This window comes from Urocampus carinirostris, chromosome 4 (genome assembly GCF_059441175.1).
Source record: "Urocampus carinirostris isolate Australia breed hairy pipefish chromosome 4, RoL_Ucar_1.0, whole genome shotgun sequence".
Taxonomy (NCBI): domain Eukaryota; kingdom Metazoa; phylum Chordata; class Actinopteri; order Syngnathiformes; family Syngnathidae; genus Urocampus; species Urocampus carinirostris.
This window is the reverse complement of record NC_142352.1, coordinates 6,483,715-6,500,667: the sequence shown is the minus strand read 5'-3', so window position 1 is coordinate 6,500,667 and position 16,953 is coordinate 6,483,715. Positions and strand designations below refer to the sequence as shown.

The following is a 16,953-nucleotide window of genomic DNA, read 5'->3' as shown; positions in this document are numbered from 1 at the left end:
GTAATCATGACAAAACTGGCCCATGTAAAAAAGTAATAGTTCCCTGAAACCTGATAGCGAGCTGGGCTACCTTTGGCAGCGATAACAAAAATCAAACGTTTACGATAATTGGTAATGAGTCTTTCAAAACGCTGTGGAATTTTGGCCCACTCTTCCTTGCAAAATTGTTTTGAATCTGGCTTATTATAGGATTTTCTAGCTTGAACTGCCCATTCAAGGTCCCACCAGAGCATCTCAATTGGATTTAATTCCAGTTTTTGACTCTACCTCTATAGAATCTTTATTTGTTTTTTTAGAGCCATTAAGAGGTGGACTGGTGTGTTTCAGATCTTTGTCCTGCTGCATGATCCACGGGCGCTTGAGTTTGAGGTCACGAAATGTTGGCTGGACCTTCTCCTTTAAGATTTTCTGGTAAAGACCAGAATTAATCCTTCCCTCAATTATAGAAAATGTCCTGGTCCTGAGACAGCAAAGCCGTCCCAGACCATCGTACTGCCACCACCATGCTTTACTGTTGGCATTTTTTTTGTCAAATTCTGTGCCATTTTTACGCCAGATGTAATGGTCTGCACACCTTCCAAACAGTTATTTTTTTGACTGATCAGTTCACAGAATGTTTCCCTAATTTTTTGGAGTTTAAGATGCTTTTTGGCCAATTTGAGACGACACTTTGTGTTCTTTTGTGACAGCAGTGGTTTTCGCCTGGGAACTCTCCCATGGATGCTATTATTGGCCAGTGTCTTTCTAATAGTGGAGTCCTGAACATTGACCTTTTCTGAGGCCAGTGAGGCCTGCAGTTCTTTGGATGTTGGGCCGAGCCGTCTTTGCTCTCTTAGTGTAGTCTTAGTGGGTTGACCACTGCCACTGACCCATTTTTCTCTGTTTGTTGCCCCCGCCGTGTGGCACCAGCTTCTGTCACGGTTGCCAGGGCGCCCAATTGGCCCTGCCCATGGACACCAGCTGAAACTCGTTGACAGATTGCTCCCTGTGACTACTTAAACGCTGTCCTGTGAGACGCCTTTTGTCGGAGCGTCTGCGAAATTCTGTTTTGGCACGCCAAGCCCTGTGAATCTCCCTTTTTTCCTGTGTTTTTGCTCCTGTTTTGCTCTCGCCACGATCTGTTTGATGTTGACCACTTCCTCGTTCCGAGCAATCTACTCCCGCGACCACCATCTTTGGATCGAGTGTGCGCTCCTTTCTCTTCTCCCCAATAAACTGTGAGTAATGTTACGCGAGTGGGTTCTGCTTCCTGTCCTGGTCCTGACATTGATAATCTATTCTGGATTGATAGATTCCAATAGTTTTTTTTCTAATATCTTCTGGATATTCCTTGGATCGTGGCATGTCAATTGTATTCTAGAGATTCCATTTAAATGGTGTCTTGCTTCAACACGGGTGGTGGTGATCAATTTTGGGGTTGAATTATTATTTCCCATAGGGCTAGATGGGCTTAGATTTTTTGGGAGGGCCTTAACAGTTCAAAACTGCATTTTGTATTTCCTTGGGTTCACTCTGTGTGACATTTGAATTGGTTTGATGATCTGAAACCTTTGTGAGTGATAAATATGCAAAAAACGCAGAAATCAGAAAGGGGGCCGATACTTTTTCACTGCACTGTGAATTCGTAAATCATTATTTGGGGTGTGTTACTGACATTTGCATAAACAATAATATTACAAACAATTTTAATTATATTCCTGTCAATATTTTAGAATTGATTTACCGTATTTTCCGCACTATAGGGCGCACCAGGTTATAGGGCGCACCCCCAAAAAATAGTTTTTGGTCCTATATCTTCCATAGATAAGGCGCACCGGATTATAAGGCGCTACAATGGGAACGTCGACAAAACAGTCAGATAGTTCAGTCAAACTTATTACCCCCTTAACATTCCGAAAGCTTGCAAAGAAGCAAATACGTGTCGTAGACACATTCGGATGCGGTGTCCGTACGATGTCACTCAAATGCATCGTTCCAAATATCATTCGGAAGGTTAAAGTCTTGGGATTCAAGAAATGCCAACCATTCCTTAGTTTCTATTTTCTTTTTTGCTCGCAACTTTACTGTGCATATGACAATAAACACTTGGAATTGAGTTTAATTTAAAAAAAGACCCATCACACAAACATCAATATCAATCTGAAACATGATACTGGGAAAATATATAGCCGGAGTAGCTCACCGAAGTCGTTGTGTTCAATAATAATGTGCAACCATGGTCCTCTTATATTCGTGAGTGTAGTAAATCTAGGAGAATAAAATATTTACAAATACAGAATAGTAAAACATGCTTTCTCTATGCCGTAGACAACCAACCAAACTTGCTATTCACATTCATCTTTTTCGGCCAATTGCAGGCTTTGTTTTGTCCCTTTAGCCTATGCAAGCCCGTAAATGATAAAAAGGATCCGCCCCCTTTACCTCCGAATAACTTTAGCCAATAGTGATCGATTCAACTGATGATTGACACATCTTTTTCGGCCAATTGCAGGGTTTGTTTTGTCCCTTTAGCCTATGCAAGCCCGTAAATGATAAAAAGGATCCGCCCTCTTTACCTCCGAATAACTTTAGCCAATAGTGATCGATTCAACTGATGATTGACACATCTTTTTCGGCCAATTGCAGGGTTTGTTTTGCCCCTTTAGCCTATCCGAGCCCGTAAATGATAAAAAGGATCCGCCCCCTTTACCTCCGAATAACTTTAGCCAATAGTGATCGATTCAAATTATGATTGACACATTGGTTAGCCAATGAAATGCCGGTATATAAATCCCATCATACACCGGGGACTACTTCACGTTCGGGGGAAAATCTAGTCGGCGGCTGTTGCATTAGTTGCAAGACTTTGCGACACACCATTGAGCCATATATAAGGCGCACTGTGTTATAAGGCGCATGGTCAGCTTTTGAAAAAAGACTTTTGGGTGCGCCTTATAGTGCGGAAAATACGGTAAATATAATTTTTTAAGTGTGTGCCTATGTTTGTGTATCTAATCATCTACAGGGTTACCTACAGTACTCTGTTTTGTTTTACGGCTACTATGGAAGGGTACGGAAAATCGGCAGTGCCGGATACCGATTGCCGCTGGCCTACTTCTTGGTTGGGATGGCCGTCTTTGCCTACAGTTTCATCATCCTGTTAAAAAAGTAATTACTTATCTCTACTCTAATGAATGAATAGACTATAGATGTGACATGCTTTCAGCGAAACTGCGAAAAGTAAACCACGATGTAGAAAGGGATTATCGTACCAGAGAATAAAGCAGTGGTTGTCATGACCAGAACAGAATTAGGACCCAGATGCGTAACCTTAACCACAAGCTTATAGAGAGAAAGAGCCAGTGCTCGCTGGATGCGGGAAGCGAGCCGGTCACAAAATCGGATCGTGTTCCGAATGTGGAAGTGGATCTTACGGAGAGGGAGATCGTGGTGTCGTAGACGGAAAAAAAAGGTCGATGGCCAGGACTGGAGAGCAAAACGTGGTTGGGATCAAAGACGGGTCGTAAGCCGGGACGGGACAGCAAAACGTGGTCGGGGTCAAAATACAGGTCGTAGCCGGAGACAAACTGGGAAATCAGGAACGGACGGGTGGAAAATGGGTGGAAAAAGCGGGACCGACGGGAGTCAGAGTCAAAGCGCTTGCCTTGTAGAAACAGGTTCGCTGACGGACTGACAACAGGCGAGTGAAAGGACTGAGCTTAGGTAGGACTGGGAACCAATCTGGAAGCCAGCAGCGGCTGGCGCCAAACGAGCGGGCACAGGTTAAATTAATCAGTCATCATAACAGTGGTCTCTAAAGTATTTCAAGCTAAGAGCTTCTTTTTGTTACGAATCAGTACAACGGGCACAAAGGGTATCCGGTTTATTATGCAATTATAAAATAACAACTTATGCTAATACTATGCTATTCACGATCGGGGCACCAACGTGGACGCGACTCTGGCCAGCCTTCTCCAATGGTTGACGGTCCCTGGCCTGTTCTTGGGTCCAGTCCATTCCTTAATACTGTCGCCTTAGATTTTCTCGGTCTTCCTCTCCTCCTGCCCCCATGGACTGTGCCCTTGAGAATGGTCTTGGTCAGTCCTGATGACCATACCACTAAAGTTTCTGTCTGCGAACAGTAAACAACAGTTCTGCGTAGGGTCCAATGTGCCCTCTGATGGTGTTGCGCACCGTTTCGTTTGTCACATGGACAAAGTAGCTGATGCCTACAATTGTCCTTTCCAATTTTGCTGGGAGAGTCCATGTCTCACAAATGTAGAGGAAGAGGGAAGTCTGATCAATGTTCTTGTCCCTCCAGATAGATTTGTCCGAGATGTGTGGCTGAGGTTTGAGCTATCCTCGCCATGATTTCTGGTTCTGACCCCTATTCTGATATGACAGTTCTAAGATATTTGAGTTTGGTGAGAGGTTTTAGCTCTCTGTGGTTGATGTTCATGTTTGTGGTGATACCTTGTGGATTGTTGGTCATACTTGGCAAAAATAGATAAACTATCACGCCATTGTTATTTAAAAAAAAAGAAAATCATATTTGAGAAACGACATTGCTCTGTCATTGTTTTTTTTGTTCGCATGAGACAACAGTGACATCTAGAGGACAAATATTACACACTGGACCTTTAAATAGACTCAGTCAACTGCAACCACAGGGACCCAGCTATTTTTGGAACAGGTTCTTGGGCACCTCAACTGTCCTCAGGGGGCACCACATTGGAGACTCCTGGATTAAGGATCGTTTTTGCTTATGGTTTTCTGGGGAGTATTTTGGTTTCAGAAATGAATCAGTTGGCTTTGAAGTTTCTCTCATATCTCTATCTCTTCAGGATGGCCAAGAATTCCAGACTAAGTCTAGCCAGTGCTTCTGATGAAAATTTCACATTTTGCTGGCGGGTATTTTGTGCTTGGGATTACTTAATTGGAAATCCAGAGGCTGCCGAGAGTAAAGGAGCAGCAATCGTCAACAACATCAGGGCAAGAATTTTATTTTTACATTGACAGAAAGCATGCAATAATGAGTTTATTTCACATTTTGTGCTATAAATTTCACATTCCTTCCTTTATAGGAAGCCATCGTTGAAGAACAGGAAAAGAAGAAAGAGACCAGTCTGTAAGTATTCTGCAACTTCATGATGGCATGTAAATATTTATTACATGATATTTTCGGTCACTTGTTTCTGTCACGACCAGCACACAGCGTAGACCCAATCGCGTAACGTTCTCTCACAATTATTATTGAAAGAAAAAGGAGGGGCAGCGCCCGCGGTCCGATGCTCACTGGACGCGGGAAGCAAGTCGCTTTCATATTCGGATTGTGATCCGAACACGGGAGTGGATCTTCCGTAGCGAGCGATGGCGGTGTCAGGGACGGAAAAACTGGTTGGTAGCCGGTCGGGGTCGTAAACGAGTCGTAAGCCACAACGGGAGAGTAGACGTGGTCGGGGTCAAAAAAGGTCGTAAGCTGGAGACAAACGGGAGTAAAAGCAGGACAGGCGGGAGTCAGGGTCAAAAAATGATTGCCTTGTATAAACAGAGGTTCGCAGGAGAAGCCGGAGATAGATGGGAGCAAAAAACGGGACAGGTGGGAGTCAAGGTCGAAAAAGGCTTGCCTTGTATAAACAGAGGTTCGCAGGCGAAGCCGGAGACAGATGGGAGCAAAAAACGGGACAGGTGGGAGTCAGGGTCGAAAGAGGCTTGCCTTGTACCTAAACAGAGGTACGCAGACGGACTGACAAAAGGGGACGGATAGGACTGGGTTAGAATATAGAAAGGGAGCCAATCAGAACCCGCGGCGATTGGCACCAAATGAGTGGGCACACCCTAGTCACATCAGTAATCATGACAGTTTCGATGAGTATGATAAACTTTGACTTTAAAAATCTCTATAATCCTAAAGCACTAGATTTATAGAGCACTTTCTTAGACACTTTACAGACATACAGTATTTACTTATACACATTCACATAAATAAATATTTGCTGGGGCTGCGAATTCACGCCTACCACCAACGAAACATTTACACAATTCACAAAACAGTGAGGCTGAAATTCTGTAATTATTTGTATGCTGTGTGTAATATTTAGTGTCTACCAGTGGAACAAAAAAACTTTGTTCCAATTAAAAAACAACAACATTGATTTGAATACTAGGCAAAAATACATGACTATTAAAAAAAAATCATAGGTCAAAAAATGTCTACTTCTTTGTCAAGGTTAAAATTTGATATTGTATTAGTATAAAGAAAATCGGCTCAGGAAGGGATTACACACCCCCAATGGCTAGAGACTCATTTATTGAAAACACAGACATAAAACAACACATCTGATTGGCATAAGCGAGATCACATGAATACATGAAACAAATCTAATTGGTTTAGACAGATATCACATGTTTAAATAAAGTGAGTAATGCTGGTCGCTAGATGGCACATGAACATAATAAATGAGCAGTATGAAAAGTGAAACTTTGTAACACAAAAGGTACTGTGAAGTCATTGGAGTATAAAAGGGAGGCAAGCTCTTTCCCAGACTTCCCGGCACCAAAGCAAAGGCCATCTTGATTAATAATTAGCGGGCCCCGAGAGAATACATTTGTTGCAAGAATACAAACAGCACCTGGATATAATATTTGGCTTTGTTAAGGTACTTTTGAGGATAAAATCATACAAAAGCACATTTAAACTATAATCAAACTATATTTCACCTTACATTCTTATACATAGTGCAATCCCTACTTTGTTCGCCGCCATTTTTGTCTGCCGTCTTGTTGTATGGTATAGCACTGGTTTTCGTACGCATTGGACAAAAGTGCCATCTAGTGGTTAAATATTACATACTGGGGCTTTAATAGATATGCTTACATCTCATGAGTCATACTCTAGGATTGTCGTACCGACATAATGGTTTAAAAAAAAATGTCCTCTTTGACAATCACACCTGTTTCTGTGTATGTTTTCAGAGCTGTTCTGATCAGCTTGCGATTACTAGCCAACATTTTGGTGTTGATGTCTCTAGCTGGCAGTATCTACATTATCTATTTTGTGGTGGACCGATCTCAGAAATTGGAGCAGGAGAAGCCGGAGCTGACGCTATGGGAAAAAAATGAGGTACAGAGAAGGAAATGTGAAAAAAGCATGATAATCGTAATCGTCACCATCACTGTTATAATTTTCCAAGTGGGGCCTACGGTTCACCACTTGTGACACCAACTAATATGTGCAAATAAGTACCCCTGATGTAATTTATTTTATACTTATTAGTTCGGTTTAGATTTAAGTATAAAATAAATTTGTACCAAAAAACGAAAAAAAAACCCACAGTTTTATCAAACGATGTCAGTGGCCACCTTTCTGTGGGAATTTTAGCCCACTGCATTTCCAACATGGCGACTGTAATAACAAAAAGGAAAGCTGACTATGAGGGCCGCCGCTTCCAGGACAAGTGGAAATTGGAGTATTTTTTCATCGAAATCCGTAACTACTGCGTTTGCCTAATTTGCCGAGAGACTGGCTGTTTTCAAAGAATTTTATATCAAGAGGCACTTGAAGACAAAACATGTTGACCACAAAAAGCTCACTGGAAGCGAACGCTGTGAAAAGGTGAAGCAGCTGGGAGCTGTTTTAATGGCACTGCAGTGCTTTTTCACAAAACCCTGCAGTGCCCGGAGGAATCCCACACAGGCACGGGTAGAACATGCAAACTCCACACAGGTTGCGGTAGCTGGACTTGAACACTGAACCTCTGCACCATGGGGCTGCGTACTAACCATCCAGCCGCCGTGCTGCCTGAGTCCTTTTACCGACTTCCAGATTAACAGTCATCGGGCTCCTTCCCCAAAGCCAAGATTATGTTGTGGTTCAAACCCCAACTAGGTAGCCGACCGTACTGGAATTTCATAGATTTTGTTGTACCGCCTTTTTACTTTTAGAACATGCCCTTCCAAAGGTCGAGTCAAGTTGGTTAATGAATGTCACCGTTTGCTTACCTACAATGGGTAAAAATGAAAGAATGCTTTTCAACACCGATTATGAATTACAGTAGATTGTTGTTGACACACCTTCCTATTTTTTGAAGAAATGACTAACCTGAATCCTCTCCATTTATTAAGGTGAGTGTTGTGGTGTCCCTTATCACTATGATTGCGCCATCTGCCTTTGAACTGGTAGCGCAGTTGGAGATGTATCATCCAAGAACATCGCTGCGTTTCCAGCTGGCCAGGTTTGTAATCTTTTTTCACTCCAATGTTAATTTGTGAAGATTTTCAATTAACAATTGACACACATGATAGGTCACTATGAGTTTCTATTAACTATGATGTTGGCAATTTAAAGAACAAGTCCAACTGTCAGGACCAGAACGGAAACAGGATCGACTCGCGTCACGTTTACCACAAGTTTTATTGAAGGAACGAGGAAGGGGTGCGCCCACGATCCGGTGTTCGCTGGATGCGGGAAGCGGGTTGTAGCCGGAGACAAACGGGAGCAAAACGGGACAGGCGGGGGTCAGGGTCAAAAAAGGCTTGCCTTGAACACACGGAGATTCGCAGACGGACTGACAAAAGGGGATTGACAGGACAGGGTTTAAATAGTGGAGAAACCAATCTTTCAACAAGCTGCAGCCGGTGCCACACAGGCGGAGCCAAATGGGCGCCATGGCAACCTTGACACCAACAAGTTGCCCAAAAAAAAAAAATCATAAATTGGAGGGAGTTAGTGCAGATTCACTGCTCCTGCGCATTGACAGGAACTAGCTGAGGTGGCCCGGGCATCTGATAAGAATATCTCTTTAACACCTCCCTCGGGACGTGTTCTGGGCATGTCCCATTGGCAGGAGGCCCCGGGGACAATCCAGGCCACACTGGAGAGACTTCGTCTCTAGGCTGGCCTGGGAACGCCTTGGGATCCTGTCGGATGAGCTGGATGAAATGACTGGGGTTAGGGAGGTCTGGCCTACTGAGGCTGCTGCCCCTGCAATCCGCTCCCGGATAAGTGGACATCAAATACCACACCAGAAACAACAGGTTTAATGCAACATCCCGGCTGCTTACAAGGTTGAAGCAGCCCCACACTGGGAATGTTGCCCACATATCAGGGGAGCATATACCCACCTACCTGCCTCGGGCCTGCCGTACAAAGCCAACCACCGAGACAGTCCAGGTTTGGATTGATGGGGCATCCTTTGCACTACAGAACTGCTTTAAGCACACAGACTGGTCTGTGTTTAGCAAGGACGCAGACCTGGAGAAGTATACATCCTATGTTCGGTTCTACACGGACACTGTTCTCCTAGTGAAGACTATCACTCTGTTCCTCAACCAGAAACCATGATTGAACAGCAATGTACTGTCCCTCATGAAAGCCTGTAACACAATTTTCAAATCAGTTGACAGAATGGCCTACGACAGGGCCCGAGGTGACCTGAAGTAAAGCATCAATGAGGCAAAGCTCCAGTATAAGGACAGACTCGAGGACCATTTCAACCACAACAACGCCCGGAACATGTAGAAAGGCATCAGAACCACAAGAGTAACAAGTCCACGCCCCAGTTCGTCAGCCCCGACTCCAACCTGCCTGACACAATAAAAGGCTTTTTTGTCTCCTTCAACACACCGGGCAGTAGAGAAGCTCTACCTATGCTAGAGGAACAGCACCAGCCCCTCATCCTGCAGCAGCATCAGGTGACCAAGTACACTGTCAAAAGGGAGGGCAAGGAATTTGCCTCAAAGTCAACTGTTTTGTTCAATACAACCTTTCAACCTGATTGCTGCCTTCTTCTTCCACATTGATGCACCCCCTAATGCTCCTTCAAGGTAGCTTGGCTTTCTTCCAGGGCCAACTAGAAAGCATTTAATCATTTGTCCATTTTCCAGCTCATTTCACCGAGAGGAGCAAGCACAGCCTCACTGCGTACACTTTTACTCACTCTTGCCCTTCCCTCCTCATCTCCCCGATATATCATCTTTAACAAGAATGTCTCTGTGTGCGTGTGTGTACATGTGTGCCCAGGTGTGGTTGAGTCTGTGTATGCCACATAAACAGTTTTCACAAAGAAATAATGATAAAGTACAACTGCAAGCAGCTATAAAGGGCCTTCCCGACCCGTGCAACTCATCGGGGTACAAGCTCATTAGAACCAGACATTTAGAAAGCTAGGGGAAACAAATTGAGAGCTTGAGAGCGTTTTCCATCCGGGCCCCGGTGCTACGGAATGCCCTGCCTCCGGAGATAAGATCTGCAACCTCAATGGAAGTTTTTAAATCAAGGCTTAAGACACACTTCTATTCCAAAGCTTATGATTGATGCCCACCTCATATTCTGTATTGTCCTGTCTTTTTCCGACTGCCTGCCTGGTGGTGATACGAAGGAGAAGGACGATTTGAGAGGAGTCAGCGGACCAGCATTTGACCTGAAGCATGTGAACGCCTGCATGGACCAGCTGGCAGAGATGGGAAGCTGCATCGTGGCCGTCATAGACACTCTCGACTAGTTTACAGGATGGGGGCATCGCTGCTGTCATGCACTTTCCAGATAAATTTTCAACATGTTACCTAGTGTCTACTATGCTTGTGTATAGTAATGCTAATTGTGATTCACCCTGGTCATCCTGGAAGGGGGATTACCACTTGTGAGGTCCCTTCTCAAGGTTTCTCTTTTTCCTCACGCTGAGGTTTTGAGTTGTTCCTTGCCCGCATGTTGGTTTAAGATCAGGTAATTGTGTCATTGTAATCCCGTGCAGTCCTTTGAGACATTTTTGTGATTAAGGGCTATATAAATACATTTGACTTGACTTGACAATGATTGTCAAAGAAAACTGAAAAACATGTATATTTCTTACAGCTAGAAAGGGGCGAACAATTCATAATGAAATACTGTTTTTTTACCCCCATTGCGTTTGTGTGATTCATTTTTCAGGTCAGGGGATGGTGTAATTGTAGTCTGTGAAGCCCCTTTAGACCCTTTAGCGATTAAGGGGTGTTGGAATGAATGTGACTGGACTTGAAAACTAGCATTGTTTATATGGCGTAGAGTGTTCTGCCATGGCTAGTCAGTTTAACAAAATTTTGCATTGTACCACTATTAAGGTATGAATGCACTTCTGAGCCATTAATAGGAAGATTTGGTCAAACTGCTCTGAATGAAACCCCTAAGATGATATCAACTATTTATTTTCACCAGTCGGTGGTGCCGCCACCACAACGAAAGTGAAATAGTTCAGGCTTGGTCTCTCATCCACTGTGAGAACATTTAAACTGACAGGATCACCAAAGTCAATGTTATTGAGCATTGCGCAGGAGATACAATTGTAGGCAGGGTTGGGTAGGGTTACTTTAACTGGATTACTTTCAATTACTTTTGGATGACTCCAATACCAAATATGCTAATAAAAAACAAAAAAACTAAATATAAATAAAATGATGACTCACAACAGGTGGTAAGCTTTCTCTCCTGGCTTTGATCTTTTTGATTCCCGGCAAAACGAACATAAAATGTGACGGAAACAAAATGAAAATAAATCCAAACAGCTTGCCAAAATCATTTTTGCTGTTCCATGTATTCCGTTACTCCCCAAGCCTGCACAAAATTTAGTCATTTTATTCGTATTTAGTCTTTTATTAGCATATTTGCTATTGGAGTAATCCAAAAGTAATTGAAAGTAATCAAGTTAAAGTAACCCTACCCAACCCTGATTGTAGGATATGGAGTCTTTTGTCACTAGTACATGGTGTTCGATTTAGAACATATTTCTTGAGGCCCTGACCATTTTTGTGAGCTTCGATAACCGATTTTTGTAGCGAGTACTTACAAAAGTCAAATTTGAAACCCACACAGACCATATACTTGTAGCATTTTAATAAGGCAAGATTTTTTTTCAATTTTCATTACTAATTCTTGAGAGAAAACAGTTCCACTTTTAAGTAAATTGGCCCACTTTTAAGTAAATTTGTTATCCATGTCAGAACCAGAACAGAGACAGAACCCACTTGCGTTACGTTTCTCTCAGTTTTATTGAAAGAAAAGAAAGGGTTGCACCCACGATCCGGTGATTGCTGGACGCGGGAAGCAGGTCAGCTCTGAAGGCAGAAGTGGGACTTCCGTGGCGAGCGATGGCGGTGTCGGGAACGAAAAAACGGGTCTGTAGCCTGGACAGGAGAGCAAAAATGCGGTCCGGGTCAGAGGCGAGTCGTAAGTCAGGAAAGGAGAGTAGACGTGGTCGGGGACAAAAAGAGGTCGAAAGCTGGGACGGGGGAGTAGACGTGGTCAGGGTCAAAAACAGGTCGAAGCCGGGGAACAGACGGGAACAAAAACAGGTGGGAGTCAGGGTCGAAAAGCTTGCCTAGAGTAAACTCAGGTTCGCAGACGGACTGACAACAGGTGACAGAAAAGGAGTGGGTTCAAATAGAGACAGGGAGCCAATCAGAGTCCGAGGCAGTTGGCGCCAAAGGAACAGACACTGGTGACTCACATCAGCAATCATGACAATCCATGTAAAAGAACAAATCTCTGTATCCATTCATCTATTTTCCATATCTCCTTACTACACAGTACCTGTATGATTTTATAATCTATAATCTATATCTAATATATCATACTAATCTATGTGATAATTTATTCACAGAGTGCTTGTTTTGTATCTGGGGAATCTCTACAGTCTTATTATTGCTCTCCTTGACAAGGTCAACAGTATGAGCTCTGCAGTAAGTACAATTTTGACTGATTTTGTGCAGATTTTAATTGTTTTGTTTTCGTTTTGTATCCTGAAATTCAAGTCATGTGAATTTTTTCCTTAAAGGTAAAGCTCCCTACCTTTAGACCAGGGTTGACACAAAGAGCCATCGCAGCACAGTATTTTAATTATTCATTTATTTTTTTGAGTGAGAGAGAGAGAAAGACAGAGAGAGTGAGAGTGAAAGAGAGAGACAGATAGAGAGAGAGTGAAAGAGAGAGAGAGAGCAAAAGGGAGAGACATATATATATATATAGAGAGAGAGACAGAAATAGAGAAAGGGAGAGAGAGGGAGAGAGAGAGAGAGAGAGTGTGAGATGGAGAGAAAGAGAGACAGGGAGAGAGAGAGACAGGGAAAGGGAGAGAAAGAGAGACAGGGAGAGAGATACAGTAGACATAGACAGGGAGAGGGAGAAAAGGAGAGAGAGAGAGAGACAGGGACAGAGAGAGAGAGGGAGAGAAACGGAGAGAGTGAGAGAAAGAGTGAAAAAGGGCAAAAGAGAGAGACGGATAGAGGGAGAGTGTGAGAGAGAAAGAGAGAGACGGACAGAGAGAGAGAGAGACAGAAACGGAAAGAAGGAGAGAGAGGAAGACAGGGAGAGAGAGAGAGAGACAAACACACATAACCTAAAAACTTCATAAGTGCTTCAGACTGCATTTTTTGACAAGCCCTACAAGTTTTTCTGCGCTTTTCATTTGAGATAAAAAAAAACTTGGAAAAAAATAGTTTGCAACTCAGGCCTTAAAATTTAAGGGGAAAAGTTAATTAATAAATAGTGTGAAAATTAAAAAAAACATAAGGTCCATCTACAAATTATCTTCTAGGGCCCTAATTATAACAACAATAATATAATAGATAAATGAATAAATATACAGTGGTAAGTTGGCCACCGTAGCCCTAATAAAATACCGTAAATTCCGGACTATAGAGCGCACCTGATTATAAGCCGCACCCACCACATTTTAAGAGGAAAACTGTTTTTGTACTTACACAAGCCGCACCTATATTACAAAATGTAACACAAACACAAAATTAACCCAAACCCGATTGAAATTGAATGTCCTTCATTAAAGTACACAGTCCAGGATTCACAGCCGGCAAAATGAACGGAATATGATACCGGTACTTAAGGTTTGATGCAGACCTGCAGAGTCCGGGTCCCGTTGAAAGTAATACAAGGAAAAAAGTGTATATTTCCAAAGGTAAGGGTGGGAAAAATTATATATACACTATTGTCCGCCGCGTCCACAAACACGTCTCACGTTTAGTCCACTTCCCGTCAGCCCCTGTGGTTTCCGCCCCTTATTTTTTATTCGCCCGTACAAAATATACCAGAATAAGTCTCTAAAATAAATACATTACAAAAATATACAGTTGCAAATATATATTATACATGGTTACACATATTTACAAAGAAAGACGGTACACCAAGAGAGTTTTCAAAGCTTTAATAATAATAATATAACTTTCATCCCAAACGGTGCCTGTGACAGGTAGCAACACGCTAGCAACACGCTCGCAACACAGTAAATAGGTCTGTTGAAAAAACATACCGTACTTGTAAAAATCATGGTAAACCGTCCTCATCTTCCTCCTTAGAACTTAAGCCATCAAAGTCGTCTTCCACAGTGTCGGAAAGAAACGTTGTCATATAGACGTCGTCCCACGATCCCATCCACCCCTGATTCTGTGCCCTCGTCTACGACCGGCTTTTCGGAACCCGTTGGTGATGGTGGATTTTTTTGATGCTGCCCCACGCTGTCAGGATCCACTGGCAGACTTGCGAAAAAGTTGCCTTTCGCATGCGGACAGTTTTAGTGAAAGATTTCTCGCCGCTAGTCAAGCCAAGAAGTTGCAGTCTTCCTCTGCACATATATTCCACCGGTCTAAATCTTACCTTTTGTACTCGAGCGCCGCTGGCGGCCATTAGAAAAATGACATAAATTAGCCGCATCACTGAATAAGCCGCAGGGTTGAACGTTTGGGAAAAAAATCGCGGCTTATAGTCCGGAATTTACGGTATTTGGAAATTGATGGAGGAATTGCTTATCCATAACTCTGGAAGATAAAGACTGTATATTGATATTTCCTAGATCCTGGTGAGTCCAGCAAACTTGTCCGACACCAGATCGTACTTGGCAACCATTGCACAGCCTGCAGCATCCAGCCTGTCTACCCTGCTGTCTGGGATTTCACACCACAACAGCTCCATAGCCACCATTGCCACAATGCTTGATAGAACCAACAGAAGCAGGAGCCACTCCGACACCATCTTCAACCAGACTGCTCTGTTTGAAAAAAATACTCGTTCTCAGCAAGACCAATGTTGGGAGACCTACGTTGGGCAGGTAAAGTTTTTGACTTTGTTTGAGTAATATGAAATTGTTTTTACCACATTAAAGTCAAGTCAAGTCATGTTTATAGGTATGCCCTTATTCAGAAGGTGTCACAGACCAGAACGGACACAGGACTCAATTGCATGCGTTTCTCAGATATTATTGAAAGAGAGTGAGAGTAAGGCTTGCTTGATTGCTTCATCCGAGGACTGGCGGAGAGCGGGAACGGAAGAAGACAGGCGGGAATGGCAAGTCGTTTGACCAGAGGTGGAGATCAGAGGCGATGTCAAATTCGTAATAGTGGCCGTAGGCAGGCGGCAGGCAAAACAGACGTAGTCAGGTTCGGAAACGGGTCGAAAAACTGGAATCAGGCAGGAAACAGGTTTTACAGGGACGAGGTCGGACGGGAACGCTCACTGAGTGAAACACAACAGCTCGCAACGATCTGGCAAAGTTTGAACTGAAGTCGGGGGCTAAAGAAGGGTGTGGCCACCAATCAGCTTGTCCGGGCTGTTGGTGCCAATCAAGCTGCCACAGGTGTTCCAAATAGGGCAATTATGACAGAAGGAGTCTCAAAGGGCTGCACAGACCACAGACTATTGCAAACCACAGACTATTATGACACCATCCCCTGATCTAAAACCTACATGAGGGCAAGGAAAAACTCAAAAACCTCAAGTAAAGTCAAGCCATGTTTATTTGTGACGCCCTTAATCACAAGGAGTTTCAAAGGGCTGCACAGACGTCAGATTATTGCAAACCACAGACATTATGACACCACCCCCCGATCTAAAACCTACATGAGGGCAAGGAAAAATTCAAAAACCTCGACATGAGGAAAATAAAGAAACCTTGAGAAGGGACCGCACATGAGGTAATCCCCCTTCCACGATGACCAGGCTGTAACGGATGTTGCAATAACAAATAATACACAGATATCGTCAACATAAAATATAGGTCACTAATAATTGCAATCCCATCAAAGCCCTTCAAAAAATACTATGTTGACAATACAATTCAAAGCAATTTATTTGATGTTGCTTTTATAACCGACATTTTGATTATTTTGACTATGAATGGAGAAGAAGCATTGTTACCCAATGCTAAATCTATTGCAGGCTGGTCATCCTGGAAGGGGGATGACCTCATGTGCGGTCCCTTCTCAAGGTTTTTTTATTTTCCTCATGTTGAGGTTTTTGAGTGTTTCCTTGTCCGCATGTAGGTTTTAGATCAGGGGAGGGTGTCATTGTAACCTGTGCAGTCCTTTGAGACATTTGTAATTAAGGGCTATACAAATAAATGTGATTTGACTTAATCCTGGGACTTTACAATTATATTATATCATGGGTCTCCAACGGGGGGGCCCGCAGACACCAGACAGACCCCTAAAAACGCCTGAGTAGCCCGAGGTTGTGTCCCATACAAATACACCACTTAAAATTTATCTCCCTACCACAACTACTTAAGAGTGTTGAGTCTGCCATTTTTGTCCTAAATAATGGTTTCAAACCGAGGTGCAAGCAAAGTTCCTTTGTAAAAATGTCTCAAAATACTGCAAACAAGAATACCAACGCATTTACCTTCAGTGCAGACGCCGCTGGGCGAAGTAGAATGCGCGCACACTGTCCTGTGTATAGCTCCGCCCATATCTACCGTTCATCAAATCAAATTGCTCTGGGTGTTTTGCTAGTGCTTCCGGGTAAAACATTTGTTTTGGGTTAAAGTTTGTTCTGTGAACCTAAATTGTTTAATGAGCTTCCATATAAAGGATCATTCATTGATTTACAGCCAAAACCGAGTTTACAGGTGTGACACCCTGTAAACTGTAGTTAAAATTGTGTCCTTGATATACCAGACCAAACCCTTTTTTAATCAGTATTGCATCAGCTTTGCATGT

General features: G+C 43.1%; 1 protein-coding gene across 1 annotated transcript in view; it reads left to right on the top strand.

The window, feature by feature from the left end:
- tmc3 (transmembrane channel like 3) overlaps nucleotides 1-16,953 on the top strand; it is a 57,379-nt gene that overhangs the window by 20,242 nt on the left and 20,184 nt on the right. Inside the window, exons 7-13 of the mRNA XM_088333130.1 lie at nucleotides 3,005-3,147; nucleotides 4,824-4,971; nucleotides 5,064-5,107; nucleotides 6,955-7,102; nucleotides 8,104-8,213; nucleotides 12,612-12,690; nucleotides 14,814-15,068. Of these exons, the coding sequence (XP_088189256.1) occupies nucleotides 3,005-3,147; nucleotides 4,824-4,971; nucleotides 5,064-5,107; nucleotides 6,955-7,102; nucleotides 8,104-8,213; nucleotides 12,612-12,690; nucleotides 14,814-15,068 (927 nt within the window). The remainder of the gene's footprint in view (nucleotides 1-3,004; nucleotides 3,148-4,823; nucleotides 4,972-5,063; nucleotides 5,108-6,954; nucleotides 7,103-8,103; nucleotides 8,214-12,611; nucleotides 12,691-14,813; nucleotides 15,069-16,953) is intronic.